Here is a 16069-nt window from a genome sequence, read left to right as displayed (position 1 = left end):
CCTATAGTTTACAAGGCACGCTTTGATGTTAAACTTGATATAAATATGAATACAGAAGAATGTATAAAATGTTGCTCATTATTACCTATGTCACCTTGAAGACCAGCCTCATCCTTAAGAATCTGTTTTTCTTCTCACACAATCTTGAAATTTTTACCTCCTTTTATTATCCAGAATCATTGTTAATAAGTATTGATGAATATAAAAATGAAAACAATCTATCACTCACATGCATGGCTCATTTTGCCAAACATTTACATGAGTGACTAGACAACTAAGCAAAGAAAGAGATAAAGAAAGGAAAAAGAGAATACCTGCAAAACATACTGTCTCCTGTCCCTTAAAGAAACCTTCACTGCATATTCATGGAATGACTTCATGACTGAGTATTTAGTGAACTTAGAAGTTTCTTGAAAGATGTTTTAAATTCTGATATCTCAAGAGGTTTACAAACAAATTGGGGTATTATTTTTTTTCAACTTGTGTGGATAATACAGAGAATTGAGTCAATTATGTGATCTGGTTCATTTAAGAATGAAAAGGAGTATGACATATTACTGTCTTCAGGAAATATTGTTACTTACTAATAGGAAGTTTTAAGGAAAAGTCAATCAAGAGAAGACAATTGATAGGCACTTGTTAATTTAAATGACAATCATTCTGTTCAAGTTGGTCTAACATTTTAAATAACTGATTGTATTGTCAAATGTTATGTACCAGATTGTTTTTTCTTAGATTATTTGGCACTTTAGTCATGAGAATACAGAGTATATGCTGTATTTGTTTTGAGAAATAAAAATAAATTTTGATTCCATAATTAACAGAAAGTATCCTGTTTGGGGAACATCATTGCACATCAAATACTTGGATATTTTTAATCTACATAATGAGAGTTATAACTCAAATTTAAGTTTGCTCATACACAAATACTACTACTTTTCAAGTAAATAGGATACAATTAAAGTTTCTCTAAGAGAATGAAGTAGGTACAATTATATCAGTTCTAGTGAAATCAAAACGATAGTATCAACGTGCCCTGTGAGAGGCTGAGCACATCCAACATCTAAGAAATAAAACCATGACCATCTTGTCCACTATATCCTATTTTAATTTTGGACTCTTATGAATCACTCTCATATGTTTAATTTTCTGCCTGAAATCTAAAGTTCTGCACTCATTTATATCGTGTGAAGCATTCACATCTACCTAGGAAACAGAATAAGATTTTTTTTGTTTTTCTTTTTACTTTTTTATTGGGGCTTGTTTCTGTAACATCCTTGACCTCATTTTTTTAAATTAAAACTGGGTTATTTTGCAATAAGTGCAATTTGTTCATTTATAGGAACTGTACGTGGATTGAAAAAAATAATCAAGATAAATCTTCATGTGCAGCATCCGAGCAGATTGCCCTGGATGGTGTATCTATGCAGGGTCTGATAGCAATCAATGGTTTAGCTCCACTGCATCTCAAGATGTATTTGCACCCAGTTGTCCAGTGATAGTGTCCTCACCCTGGAAATAATTTAGTTGCAAATTGACTGGAAGATGGTGAAAATTGAAAGTTAAAATTAGAAATACTCATAATAAAAAAGCAGAAAAAAAGGTCAGATGATGCCGTGCTATGATGAGATTGGAATGGCTGGTAAATGAGGTTTTGTGTTTGTCGTGAGATGTATGTGACATGCCTACCTGATGTCGCTGTAATATCCAGCCTTGCAGAGGAGATTACCAGGCAAATTGATGTGCTGGGAAGAATTTTCTGTTATATTAGAAAATTAGAATTGTTCTTTTCCCCCTTTGATGTGTGTGAAGTTCCTACACATTATACTGCTCAACTAGGCAAATTTTTTAATCATCATTAACACCAAATATTTGTATTAACCCCACTAAACAGTTGTCCTCCTCTCTCTTCTTGCTGTATTGTTATATACAGAGCCACCTGCTAAAACCACCGTGTCACTTATTAAAATCACTAAATGGCAGATATGAATTAGATGTTCAAATTTAAAATGATAAGAAACTCTGAATCCTATTATGACCTAAGCATATTATTGTTTTCGTTTACAAATTATAACTCATCAGCTCTTATCAGGATGTGAGAACCTTAGGACTTAAGAATTTAGAACAGAGGTAGATCGTTATACATGAAGCAAAAGAACGATTTTCAAAGTTGGTGTTTGTGAATGGGAGGAGATTTCCTTTTATGTGATATAGGAACGTGGAGTCACTTGAGAACACATGTTATTGGTGAAACTTTCAAGGCCATCGAGGGTTATCTAAGCAGAAGACAGGAGTATACTTTAAAATAGATGTGCAAAGGCCACTCAGCTGACAGAAAAAAAAGTGGTGTGTGTGTGTGTGTGTGTGTGTGTGTGTGTGTGTGTTTTGAGATTAGCATCACTTAAAAGTTCTTGTCTGCTTTTGTGCTTAGTTTAATCCAGTAGATTTATTGTTGCAATTATTTTATTGTAACATTGTGTTTATAAATTGAGCAGTTGTCTTCTTTTGGGGAATTAGGAGTAATCACCCCAGAGAAAGAGCTGAAAGTTGCTGTGGCAGGGGCTACACAGCCACTTCTGTTGGCCAAAGAAGACGACACAGGAACCAAAAGGTCAAAACCTACAGAGGACAATAAATTTTGTCCCGAACAGGTATGTGGATTTTTCCCTTCACTGCATGAATCAACTTGTTTGCTTCTGTATTCCTGGTCATTTTAGAACCCACTAGCTTGTGAACCATTGAACTGCACATAGAAATTGTAACTGGCCATATTAACTCTTGAAATGGTCAAATGGTCAAATTAAGGCAGCTAATTATAGTTATGTTTCTTCAATCTTTTCCAGTTCTATCAGTGTCCTTATTGTAACTACAATAGTAGGGACCAAAGTCGGATCCAGATGCATGTCCTGTCCCAGCACTCTGTTCAGCCCGTCATCTGCTGTCCACTTTGCCAGGATGTCCTCAGCAACAAAATGCACCTGCAGCTGCATCTGACCCATTTGCACAGTGTGTCTCCAGACTGTGTGGAGAAGCTGCTTATGACAGTAAGAATGCCACAGGCTGACACACAACTGATGAGACCTGTGTTACATTATCAATATACATTGACAGTAATGGCTTTATAGACAGTTCATTTCTTCTGAGCAACTTGAAGGTCTTTTATTGGCTGTGCTATAAGAAATCACAGTGGAGACCCATTTGTGGTCTTTCTTGCTTGGAGGAAAATAAGATACGGGTATGGGTTAGTTAAAGACATTTTTTGTGTTTCTTTTTGTAATAGTGGAATGACTTTTGTGGGTACCTTTAGCTTAAAAGAGTCTTGGTTATCATTATAAAAATCTAGTTCTTCAAAACCTTTTAAGTCATAGCATTAAAATGAGAATATATGACTACAATAATATCAAAGCAATAGAAGTCCCTGTTTGAATTAGGAAAATATAAGTGGAATATATATATTTTTCTAGTATACACATATACATTCCAGTACTCATATATATTCCAATATATTGCTCAGTGATTTCCAGAACACAACTAACACAAGTCCCTCTGGTATTCAAAGGTGCCTGTCCCTGATGTCATGATGCCAAACAGTATGCTACTGCCAGCAACTACCCCTGAGAAATCAGAGCGGGACCCACCTACAGCCATGGCAGCAGCTGGTTCTGGAAAATATTCAGGTATGCTTGCGCATGGAGAGAACTTTCAGAGCTTGCCTTTGGGCAAAATTATCACTATGTGTTTGCGCACGTGCGCGCCTATGTGCGCCCATGTGTATAATATTTTGGATTTTACAATCAATACTCACTATTCCTGCAACTCCTCCTGTGTCCCTTGCACTTCTTTATTATTGTTGAATGTAAACACACACATGCACACACACACGCACACACACTGCTGAGTCCATTTAATGCTGTTCTTATGTACATGTATTTAGAGCTGACTGCTTGGGATCGTGACTGAACCAATGAGGGTGTTCATTCTTAAGGAAAACGGAATTTCTCTCAGCAGCCATTAATTGTCTGTAGCTCTCCATCTCAGCCCAGGGAGATTTCCAGTGTGAGAACTCCCCCATTCACAAAGACGTTTTCAGTGGCAAAAGAAAAACAATAAACACTGCTTCCCAGAGCTTTATTTTCTAAGGCCTATGTGCCAAGACTATTTCTACCTGTCCTTGGAGAATCCTAGTGATAAATTCTTTGCCAAGAACATTCTACATATTCTAATTCATATATACCAAGTTCACGACTCTTGGTAAAGTGTTTATTGCCATACATTGTTGTTACCTCTGATGTATATTCTTCTCTGTCATTAAGTTCTTTCAAGTCAGGGGTTTCCTGTTCATTTTATGGATACCTAGTGTAGTATCCACACGATAGTGACCAAATCACATTTCTATATAGACTCAATTAAACAGACATCCCTGCGGGCTTGAATTTACACTTGCTGACATTCAAGTGGTTAGGGTTCTTACCAGAAGATATGTCTGTGCTTTCTTCTAACAGGTGACAGCCCAGTGGATGACAAAAGCATGTCAGGGCTTGAGGATTCGAAGGTGGGTGTGGAAATAAAAAATGAGGAGCAGAAGCCAGCAAAGGAGCCCATAGAGACATCAGAATGGAGTAAAAATAGCAGTAGGGATGCGAACATCTCAGATGCTCTGCAAGATCAACTGAGTGAACAACAAAGGAGGCAGCCCTTGTCAGTTTCAGACCGCCATGTTTATAAGTACCGTTGTAATCACTGTAGCTTGGCTTTTAAAACTATGCAGAAGCTTCAGATACATTCCCAGTATCATGCAATTCGGGCCGCTACAATGTGTAACCTCTGCCAGCGGAGTTTCCGTACATTCCAGGCTTTAAAAAAACACTTGGAAGCAGGCCATCCGGAACTGAGCGAAGCTGAACTCCAGCATCTATATGCCTCCTTGCCAATGAATGGTGAGCTCTGGGCAGAGGGTGAGACAATGCCCCAGGAAGACCATGGCCTAGAACAGGAAATGGAGAGAGAATATGAGGTGGACCATGAAGGGAAGGCAAGTCCTGTAGGGAGCGACAGCAGCTCCATCCCAGATGACCTGGGCTCGGAACCAAAGCGGACCTTACCTTTTAGAAAAGGACCCAACTTTACAATGGAAAAATTCCTCGATCCATCTCGTCCTTACAAATGCACAGTGTGTAAAGAGTCCTTCACCCAAAAAAACATTCTCTTGGTCCATTATAATTCAGTGTCTCACTTGCATAAGTTGAAAAAGGTTTTGCAAGAAGCCTCCAGTCCTGTCCCCCAGGAAGCAAATAGCAGCACAGATAACAAGCCGTACAAGTGCAGCATCTGCAGTGTTGCGTACAGCCAAAGTTCTACCTTGGAGATCCACATGAGGTCAGTGCTCCACCAGACAAAGGCCAGGGCTGCAAAGCTGGAACCAAGTAGGCACCTATCCAGTGGGCACAGCATCACAGCTGCTGTCAATAGTCCTGGCCAAGGGATGTTAGAGTCCATGAGCTTAGCTCCGGTCAACAGCAAAGATACCCACTTAGATGCCAAAGAATTAAATAAAAAGCAAACTCCCGAAATAATCACTGCGCAACCCACCCACCATCCACCACCTCGGTCACCAGCACAAATCCAGATGCAGCTTCAGCATGAGTTGCAGCAGCAGGCTGCGTTCTTTCAGCCCCAGTTTCTAAACCCAGCTTTTCTGCCTCATTTTCCAATGACCCCAGAGGCGCTGCTCCAGTTTCAGCAACCCCAATTTCTCTTTCCATTCTACATACCTGGGGCTGAGTTTAGCTTGGGGCCAGATCTGGCCTTGCCTAGCTCCACCACGTTTGGGATGCCAGGTATGACGACAGGCATGGCTGGTTCCTTGCTTGAAGATCTGAAGCAACAGATTCAAACGCAACATCACGTTGGCCAAACTCAGCTCCAACTTCTACAACAACAAGCACAGCAGTACCAAGCTGCCCAGCCTCAGCTGCAGCCTCCAAATCAACAGCCTCCCCCACCGCCACAGCAGCAACCTCAACAGCCACCAAGCAAACTGTTGAAACAAGAGCAAGGTAGCCTGGCGAATACCGACTGCCAGCTCATGAAGGATGCGCCATCTTACAAGGAGGCAGAAGAGATGACTGAGAAGGAAGAAAAACCAAAGCAAGAATCTACAAATGATACTGACGGACTCAAAGACAGCAAAGACGTAAAGAAGCAAAAATCTTTAGAACCTTGTATTCCTCCACCCAGGATAGCCTCTGGGGCTAGGGGAAATGCAGCCAAAGCTTTACTGGAGAACTTTGGTTTTGAACTGGTTATTCAGTATAATGAGAACAGGCAGAAGGTCCAGAAAAAAGGTAAAAGTGGAGAAGGTGAAAACTCTGAGAAGCTGGAGTGCGGAACCTGTGGTAAATTATTCTCAAATGTTCTTATTTTAAAAAGTCACCAAGAACATGTGCATGGGCAATTTTTCCCATACGGAGCACTAGAAAAATTTGCTCGTCAATACAGGGAGGCCTATGACAAGCTTTATCCAATTTCTCCTTCTTCTCCAGAAACACCACCACCTCCACCTCCGCCTCCTCCCCTGCCGCCTGCACCCCCACAACCTTCTGCATTGGGGCCTGTGAAAATCCCAAACACAGTCTCTGCTCCTTTGCAAGCTCCACCTCCTACTCCTCCACCACCACCTCCTCCTCCTCCTCCTCCACCGCCACCACCACCTCCTCCCCCATCTGCACCCCCACAGGTCCAACTGCCTGTTTCCCTTGACCTTCCCCTTTTTCCCTCCATTATGATGCAGCCAGTGCAGCACCCTGCACTTCCCCCACAGCTTGCCCTGCAACTGCCCCAGATGGACACCCTCTCAGCAGATCTCACACAGCTTTGTCAGCAGCAGCTGGGGCTAGACCCTAACTTCTTGAGACATTCTCAATTCAAACGGCCACGGACCCGGATTACAGATGACCAGCTAAAAATCCTGAGAGCTTATTTTGACATCAATAATTCTCCAAGTGAAGAACAGATCCAAGAAATGGCCGAGAAATCTGGCCTCTCTCAAAAAGTCATCAAACACTGGTTTCGAAATACACTCTTTAAGGAACGACAGAGAAATAAAGATTCTCCATACAACTTCAGTAACCCTCCTATAACTGTTTTAGAAGATATTCGAATTGATCCACAACCTACATCTTTAGAACATTACAAATCAGATGCCTCGTTCAGCAAAAGGTCATCCAGAACAAGGTTTACTGACTACCAGCTTAGGGTTCTGCAAGACTTTTTTGACACAAATGCTTACCCAAAAGATGATGAAATAGAACAGCTCTCTACTGTTCTCAACCTACCCACGCGGGTTATTGTCGTATGGTTCCAGAATGCTCGTCAGAAAGCAAGGAAGAGCTACGAGAACCAAGCAGAAGCTAAAGATAATGAAAAAAGAGAACTCACCAATGAACGCTATATTAGAACAAGCAACATGCAATACCAATGCAAAAAGTGCAATGTGGTTTTCCCCAGGATCTTTGACTTGATCACGCATCAGAAAAAGCAATGCTATAAAGATGAAGATGATGATGCCCAAGATGAAAGCCAAACAGAAGACTCCATGGATGCCACTGATCAAGTGCTGTACAAGCCTTGCACGGTGTCTGGACAAACAGATACAGCCAAAAGCACTGCAGCCCCAGTAGCCAGTTCAGGCTCTGGGACTAGCACTCCCCTGATTCCTTCTCCTAAACCAGAACCTGAGAAGAATTCTCCAAAACCTGAATATCCTGCAGAAAAGACAAAGCAAAATGACCCCTCTCTTCCTCAAGGCATCAAGTCAGCTCCTTCATCAGTATCGACTTCTTCAGAGCCACAGCAGGCGTCCATATCCCAGCCTCCACCACAACTACCCAAGCAACCCCAACTGATTGGAAGACCTCCGTCAGCCTCTCAAACTCCAATCCCCTCCAGTCCACTGCAAATTTCCATGACTTCCATCCAGAACAGTCTACCTCCACAGTTACTCCAATACCCGTGTGATCAGTGTACTATAGCATTCCCGACCCTGGAACTTTGGAAGGAACACCAACACATGCACTTCCTGGCTGCTCAAAACCAATTCCTCCACTCTCCATTCTTGGAAAGGCCCATGGACATGCCCTACATGATATTTGACCCCAACAATCCACTGATGACTGGACAGCTCCTGGGGAGCTCGCTCACTCAAATGCCACCACAGGCCAGTACTGCTCACACTACGGCCCCTGCGAGTGTTGCTGCTTCCCTTAAAAGGAAATTGGATGATAAAGAAGATAATAATTGCAGTGAGAAGGAGGGCGGAAATAGCGGTGAAGATCAACACCGAGATAAACGCTTGAGAACCACCATCACGCCTGAGCAACTCGAAATACTCTATGAAAAGTACTTGCTGGATTCTAATCCTACCCGGAAAATGCTCGATCACATTGCGCGGGAAGTGGGGCTGAAGAAGAGAGTGGTCCAAGTCTGGTTCCAGAACACGCGGGCTCGAGAAAGGAAAGGGCAGTTCCGTGCTGTGGGTCCTGCCCAGTCTCATAAACGGTGTCCATTCTGCAGAGCTCTGTTTAAAGCAAAGTCAGCCTTAGAAAGCCACATTCGCTCTCGCCACTGGAATGAGGGGAAGCAGGCAGGTTATAGCTTGCCACCAAGCCCTTTAATATCCACAGAGGATGGGGGAGAGAGCCCACAGAAATACATTTACTTTGATTACCCATCTTTGCCATTAACTAAAATTGATCTATCGAGTGAGAATGAATTGGCCTCCACAGTCTCAACACCTGTTAGTAAAACAGCAGAACTGTCTCCGAAGAATCTTTTAAGTCCTTCTTCTTTCAAAGCAGAATGTCCCGAGGATGGAGAGAATCTAAATGCCCCTTCAGCTGACGCTGGGTATGATCAGAATAAAACTGACTTTGATGAGACATCATCCATTAATACAGCCATCAGTGACGCAACCACAGGGGATGAGGGGGCAGCAGACATGGAAAACACGGGAGGTTCTGAAGAGGTGAAACCAGCTTTGTCCCCTAAAGAAACCAAAAGTCTTGACTCTTTGCCAAAAGCAGCAACCACACCCACCACAGAGGTCTGTGATGACAAATTTCTCTTTTCTCTCACAAGTCCATCAATCCACTTCAATGACAAAGATGGTGACCACGACCAAAGCTTCTACATCACCGATGACCCTGACGACAATGCTGACCGCAGCGAAACATCTAGCATAGCTGACCCCAGCTCACCAAATCCATTCGGGTCTAGCAACCCCTTTAAATCCAAAAGCAGTGATCGGCCTGGTCACAAGCGCTTCAGAACCCAGATGAGCAATCTTCAACTGAAGGTCCTCAAGGCTTGCTTCAGTGACTATCGGACTCCAACCATGCAAGAATGTGAAATGCTGGGCAATGAGATCGGTCTGCCCAAACGAGTGGTGCAGGTGTGGTTTCAGAATGCCAGGGCAAAGGAAAAGAAATTTAAAATCAACATAGGAAAGCCGTTTATGATCAATCAAAGTGGGACGGATGGCACCAAGCCAGAGTGTACCCTCTGTGGAGTGAAGTACTCTGCCCGCTTGTCCATCCGAGATCATATTTTTTCCAAACAGCATATTTCCAAAGTGAGGGAGACCGTAGGCAGTCAGCTTGACCGGGAAAAAGATTACCTTGCTCCTACCACCGTTCGACAGCTGATGGCCCAACAAGAACTGGACCGTATAAAGAAAGCATCCGATGTACTGGGCCTAACAGTACAGCAGCCAGGCATCACAGACAACTGCTCACTCCATGGGATCAGCTTGCCAGCAGCCTACCCTGGACTCCCTGGCCTTCCTCCAGTCATTCTCCCTGGGATGAATGGTCCTTCCTCCTTGCCGGGATTTCCACAAAATTCAAACAGTAAGTCTCTAAAAAAAGAGTCAGTCTAGCTAATCAGGTGGTAATAGGCAGTCAGTCACATGTGACCAAGAAAGAAGAGGCACATTTACATGTCCTCATTTCAGTAATTAAAATTGAAAGACTACTCAAAGTATATATAATGTGTTACACAAATACATACATATATGTATTCATATATACATCTGTTCTTGATGTTCAGAGGATTCTTCTCCAAAACATCAGATGTGTATATATAAATACATAGAATGCATATAATAATAGGTATTATTGAGCATAGTTGACAGCCAGGAAGTAGGGAAACCTGAACAAAGACAGGAAGGTTAAGTTCACCTGTATTATAGCAGAGTCTTAGAAATGGGTTGTTTTTAGCATTACCTAGTTACCTCTTAGATATATTAACTTATTTCAATATAAATGTGACATTTGTTTTGCATATTAAGAGGATGAGACATTAAAATATGAACTCACTGCTACTTTAATTTACTCTATTTTCAAGAGTCATGGTTTTTTGTTTGGTTTTTTTTTTTTATTGGTATTTTTTGGTTCTTGTTTTGTCTTTGTTTCTTCTTTGTTTTCTTGCCCCTGGGATTCAAACTTCAGGGTTCTTGGGTCACAGAAATCTACTCATCTTGTACCTCCCAAGTAATGAATCCTATATTGAAATTTCTGTGATGAAAAGGTAACTTATGCAATCATTGGCACGTTAGCATGTTAGGAAACTGGAGGATTGTATTCTATAATTCTGTTGTTATTTCAGGGAACTTACAACTCAGGAAATCTATATTGCTCAATACGTTCTCTCCTCCTTTCCCTCAGCTAAGCTTTATAATCAAGACATGACAAAATGGTAGAACTATTTGAGATAGCGTCAAATACTGAATCCAGTTCTGTGTTCACAATAAATGGAATTCATGCAGATTTTTGAATATAGTATATGTATCAGCTGCACAACTAATATTTAATAGCAGGTATACATAATCACCTAAAATATAAAGGCATATTTCTCTTGTAATTTGATTTGCTTTTAAATTTGTCAGTTATTTTTTTCCTGAAAGATTTTCATTTACATTCTTTAGATCTAGCACTTGCCAGTTATATGTATTTGAAAAGTTCAGAAAGAATGTCAGGAATGCCTATCCTCAGTATTACAAATTAGACTTTTATTTAAATTTTAGTCTTTCAATATCACCCTTCTCTAACAAAAGTCTAAATCATCATTGTGATCTTAAGTTGTCTTTATTCTCTTATCTCTGAAGCCTTGGGCACAGTAACGTCCAATGTCTGTCCCACCATGCTGCCTGGTTAGTTCCCCATCCTCCACCATCCTGTTGGCTTTAGGTAGAGAAGCATCTTCATTATGTCTTCCACTAGCTTCCCACCAACTCCTCTATTCCCAAAGTTATTTCCTGCTGAATTATCTGGATGCTCTTGGGACCATAAATGTTAGAGCTATAACACATTTTTGTTACATTGTCATCCTGTTTTATGTGCCATGGTGAGTTTAATTGACATATATATGTGTCTGATGTAGGAATCCATAATTGATCAGTCACAGAAAATAGTCTTTAAAACTAACTAATATCGTCAAAACGGTTGAAAGATCTATTGTGGCGATCATGTCATCAGCTTTGTATGTGGTAGTCACAGCATTGATTCTTCTCTGCACTGGATCAGAGGCCTTTGTTGGGACAAAGAACCTTTCTGCCAAATGTATGATACTAGAACACAGAAGGCCCATATGATAGGAAAAAAGAAGGAAAGAGATATTTATGAAATTAAACTACATTTTGATGCAACACCAGCATAATAAAATTTATATCCTTCCCTGAAATATATACCCTATTTATAACTATCAGAATTGCTGGGAAGATGTTGGAAGCAGGTCCTCTATAGCTAAAAAAGAGTTAAGCCCTCCAGGTAACCAGGACCTTAGTGCTTCATCTCTTGCTTTATTAAACTGTGGACAAAAACCAACCAGGGAGTGCTGTAAAGAGCAAAGTTCCACAAATGTTGCTGCCTACTAGAATCTGCAATTTCTATCGAACTAGGCATTTGCTTTTGAGGGATTTTAGACATTATTGCCAGAGAATAGTCAACTCGGCTCCCATCTGATAGCCTGAGTTCCAGCATGTCCAGTCTACATCGTTTGTAGGTCTATTTTCCTGGTTCCAAATGTGGAATATTTTAAACAGCTCATGGGGTAAATCTGGTGACTCTATCTTCCCATTATTCTAATGATTGAAATGGGGACACCTCAGCAAATAACAAACAAAAATTCTTTTCAAATAAAATGTGTCTCTATTTCTTTGTTCTGTGAATATTTTATTGGCACATCCACCACATGTAGAGTTGTGTTTCACAAAAGCAATTTAATCAAGTATATCATGTATGTTGAACATATTCACCCCTCCAACAAACCCCACTTCCATGCGTTCTTCCTTCCACTGGTCTCATGCCTTTTCTATTCTTCCATCTGCTCTCATGTTATGCACACATCTGTCTGTACATATCTCTGTGTGTATATATGTACATATACACAGAAGTACGTATACATGGTCATGTGGCTTTACATAAAATCTAATATATTCTTATGAAAAAATATAGCATATTTGTCCCTCTGAGCCTGACTTATTTTGCTATTAAGATCGCATTAATGATCTCAGTTGCTTTCATTTCCCAGGAATATCTTGAAATTTCATTCTTCTTTATGGCTAAATAAATCCCTGTGTGTGTACGTGTGTGTGTGTGTGTGTGTGTGTGTGCGTGTGTGTGTGTGTGTGCGTGCATGTGTGTGTGTGCGTGCGTGCGTGTGTGTGTGTGTGTGTGTATGTGTGTGTGTGAACACTTTATTTGTTTACATGTTTCAAATGAAAGGTACACTGAAATCCATGTCACCTCAACCAGATGGCAATCCCTAAACCATATCTCCATCACTGCTGGGGAAAATGACTACAGAGGAACGTCTTTATACAGACACACACTGCTGGCAGGAATGTAAATGAGTGCATACAATAAGTCTGGAGGATTATCAAACACAGATCTACTCCATGACCTATGTACACCACTTCTGGATATATACCAATCAGACATTGTAGCCTAGTTACAGAATCAATCTATGTGTTCATCAACAGATGAATAGTTATGTCTCTATTTCTTATAAGCTACAGGCTTTTGTTATACTTTGTTAATTATATTCTTATACCATGAAACTATGACATTTTTTTCTTGGGTCCACTCTAACAAGATTTAATTATTGAAAACAAAATTCATTTTAAAACATCACATCCCGTTAGAAATGAGTTTGAAACTTTTGATCTGAAAGAAAAGCTAAAACATACTCCAGGGAACATGAGCCATTGGATAAATGCAGGCCTTTGCCAAGGCTGTACCCCAAATTTGGTTACTTGCAAATATGTGCTGAGTTCTATTCATCAACCTCTAAGGTTTCAATTTAAACACTCATTTTTCTTTACTTTTTGTGGAGGGGTATTGTTAATCTCCAATAATCATAGAATTTCCTCTACTTCTAATATCTTCTAATTATTTTAGAATAAAACTTCATAGAATTTTATCAGAAGGGCTAGCAATGGCAGCACTGTGCATTCTCAGTCCCAGTTCAATATAAGCATTGTTCAGTTTTTAAAAAGAAAACTCTTGGTCGTGTTAGTTGTTTTTTACATTTTTATAGTGTTTTCTTCTTGCGATGATTTGCAAAGTGAGGAAAGAGCAGTAGAATGTGACATGCTTATTTATGTAGTATCCTGAAAAATGTTAGAAACCCAAAACTTGCCTTTTATCCTTAGGCAGTTGGAATCACACTTTCCAAAAATGCTAGAAAAATTACTTAACATCCTGATTTTAACTTATTTACCATTTTAAAGCAATGTCTGGTTTTAAATATTCCAGTACTGTATGGAAATACAAACTAGCCCAGTTTCCTTACTGGACTTTCTTTCTTCTATTACTTACCTATTTTTGGAGCATAAAGAATACGACCCAGGTCCTCAAGCATTATGGGAAAGTCCTCTAGCACTGAGCCATACCTTCAGCCCCTCAAATGGAAATGTGGAACCTTCCTTTGCATTGTTTATATACTTTGTTTTAACTTAAAAGCACATTTGGTGTGAATCTATGTAAGAGAAACACCATCATAATTTTGGTAGGATTACCTTCTGTCCTTTTGTCCCTTGTACTTAACTACTCTTAGTTTCTAAACTTCTCCTCTGAATAGAAAGACTTCATTTAAGTTCATTCTCAGGTGCGTGCGTGTGTGTGTGTGTGTGTGTGTGTGTGTGTGTGTGTATTTCTAAAAACTACTCTAGGAGTCAAAAATAGGGAAGAATCTACTGTTAGCATAAGGAGTAGATGAAAAACAAAGGATTCTATCTTTAGTTGGCTTTAGTTCTACCATAATTTTCCTGTATCACAATTATTATTATTTCCTTCTATTTTGTTTTGGGTATTTGACATCTAAACCTCAGTATTTACAGCTATATCATCTACTCAGCAATTTGCCATTTTAAGAATCATGTCTGATTTTTAAAATTTTTACTGAGTGGCTGAATTAAGTTATTTATGAAGACACAAAATTCCTAAAAATCTCATTGCTAGCTTGGACTATGTCCAGTAACATTCCTCCTCCAGTTTTCCAAGACACCCTTTTAGATTGCACTAGTGGGATCCCATCTAATGAGAAAGCTGGAGTTAATAGTTATTGATCCGTCTATGGTCATAACTACAAGTGCTGTTACTCATGTCTCTTAGGTTCCTTATACTGTTGTTGCATTCTCATGCGAGAGAAGCCATCAACCTAGCTGTTTCCTCAGATTTAAGATGGGGAATGTTGAAGTGGAAGGGAGTGCAATTGCGGAAGCTGAAAACGCACCCTTGTATTAGACCTCAAACTAAGAATGAGCCAGGAAATAAGCTAACTCCTTCTCTATGACCAGTGTAACCACCCAAAGTCAGCTCTTCTGCCCTAAATTATACCTGAATCACCCAAACTTGAAGTCTTACAGTTAGGTGTTAATGTATTATATTGTTGAATGGTAAACAACAGAGAATAATATGAAAACAGGAGAATATAGGAGAAGGAAATGTTAAGAATGACTCAAAGCTGGGGTTGTAGCTCAACAGTACAGCTCTTGCCTATCATGTTGAAGGCCTTGGGTTTGATTGCCAGCAACATAGGCAAACATAATTTAGTATAAAATAGAACCCTTTCAGTAATATTAATTTCATCGCTTTCTCTTTATGAATAAATTTAAGAACATGAAGTTTCCAGATGTAGTAAGTCAAGAGAGAAAGAGGACGTTACCTCCAACAATTTAGTCGCTGTCCTTAGCACTGCATAGCAAGTTGCATTAAGGAGCCATGAGTGAGGAGTCTCCTCACTCATTCCCATAGGACCACTACGAGGCTTAATCCACTTTCACTGTGCAATGAGTGAGCCAATCTTCAGTAAAGTGTGGACACTGAACATCACCTGATAGTTACTTTCCAAACAATTTTGAAATATTTTATACAAAAGAGTTGATTAAGTGTTAAGAGAATATAAGCCATAAATGGCCGTTCTAAAATCTAGTCTCCTCTCTGGCTCTTCTAACTATTCACAGCTAGTGATATGAAGTAACTGAAGCCTTACTTATAGAAGTTCAACTGTCAGCATGTATTCTCCCTAGCCATTAAGGATATTAGGAGATTGCTCTCTAACATGGCAGAACCCCAAGGCTCAGAGATATCATGACTAAGACTGTAGAAGCTGTTCACACTCAAGTGTGAGAAGAAATGGGTACGGGGAGATAAAATGGGAAGCTCCCAGTTGTATGTGAGACTCAATGAAACAGGATGATTCCTATTATGATCAAGATAGAGTCAATAACACTAGGACATACACAAATACCAAAATCTTAGACTCCTTATGATATGTCGTAGGACTTGCATTCAACTATGTAATCTCCATCCTTATATTATACCAGTATTACATGTAGTCAGTAATAAAATGTAAAAATATGCAAATAGTTTTTACATTGTGTTATTTAGGGGGAAATGACAGGACAAAGAAATCAACATAGGCTCATTATAGATGCTATTTAAAGATACTTTTGATCCATGGTTGGTTGAATTCATGACATTAGAGCCAGTGTATGTGACTGAATGTGAAT

General features: G+C 40.0%; 1 protein-coding gene across 3 annotated transcripts in view; it reads left to right on the top strand.

The window, feature by feature from the left end:
- Zfhx4 (zinc finger homeobox 4) overlaps positions 1-16069 on the top strand; it is a 183198-nt gene that overhangs the window by 161617 nt on the left and 5512 nt on the right. For all 3 annotated transcript variants that reach the window (NM_001446664.1, NM_001191702.1, XM_087621889.1), the window contains 4 exon segments: positions 2518-2651; positions 2844-3044; positions 3560-3677; positions 4503-9905. In NM_001446664.1, coding sequence (NP_001433593.1) covers positions 2518-2651; positions 2844-3044; positions 3560-3677; positions 4503-9905 — 5856 coding nt within the window.

The sequence above is a fragment of the Rattus norvegicus genome, chromosome 2, assembly GCF_021556685.1.
Source record: "Rattus norvegicus strain SHRSP/BbbUtx chromosome 2, alternate assembly SHRSP_T2T, whole genome shotgun sequence".
Taxonomy (NCBI): domain Eukaryota; kingdom Metazoa; phylum Chordata; class Mammalia; order Rodentia; family Muridae; genus Rattus; species Rattus norvegicus.
The sequence above is the reverse complement of the archived record's forward strand: the minus strand, read 5'-3'. Positions and strand labels throughout refer to the sequence as shown.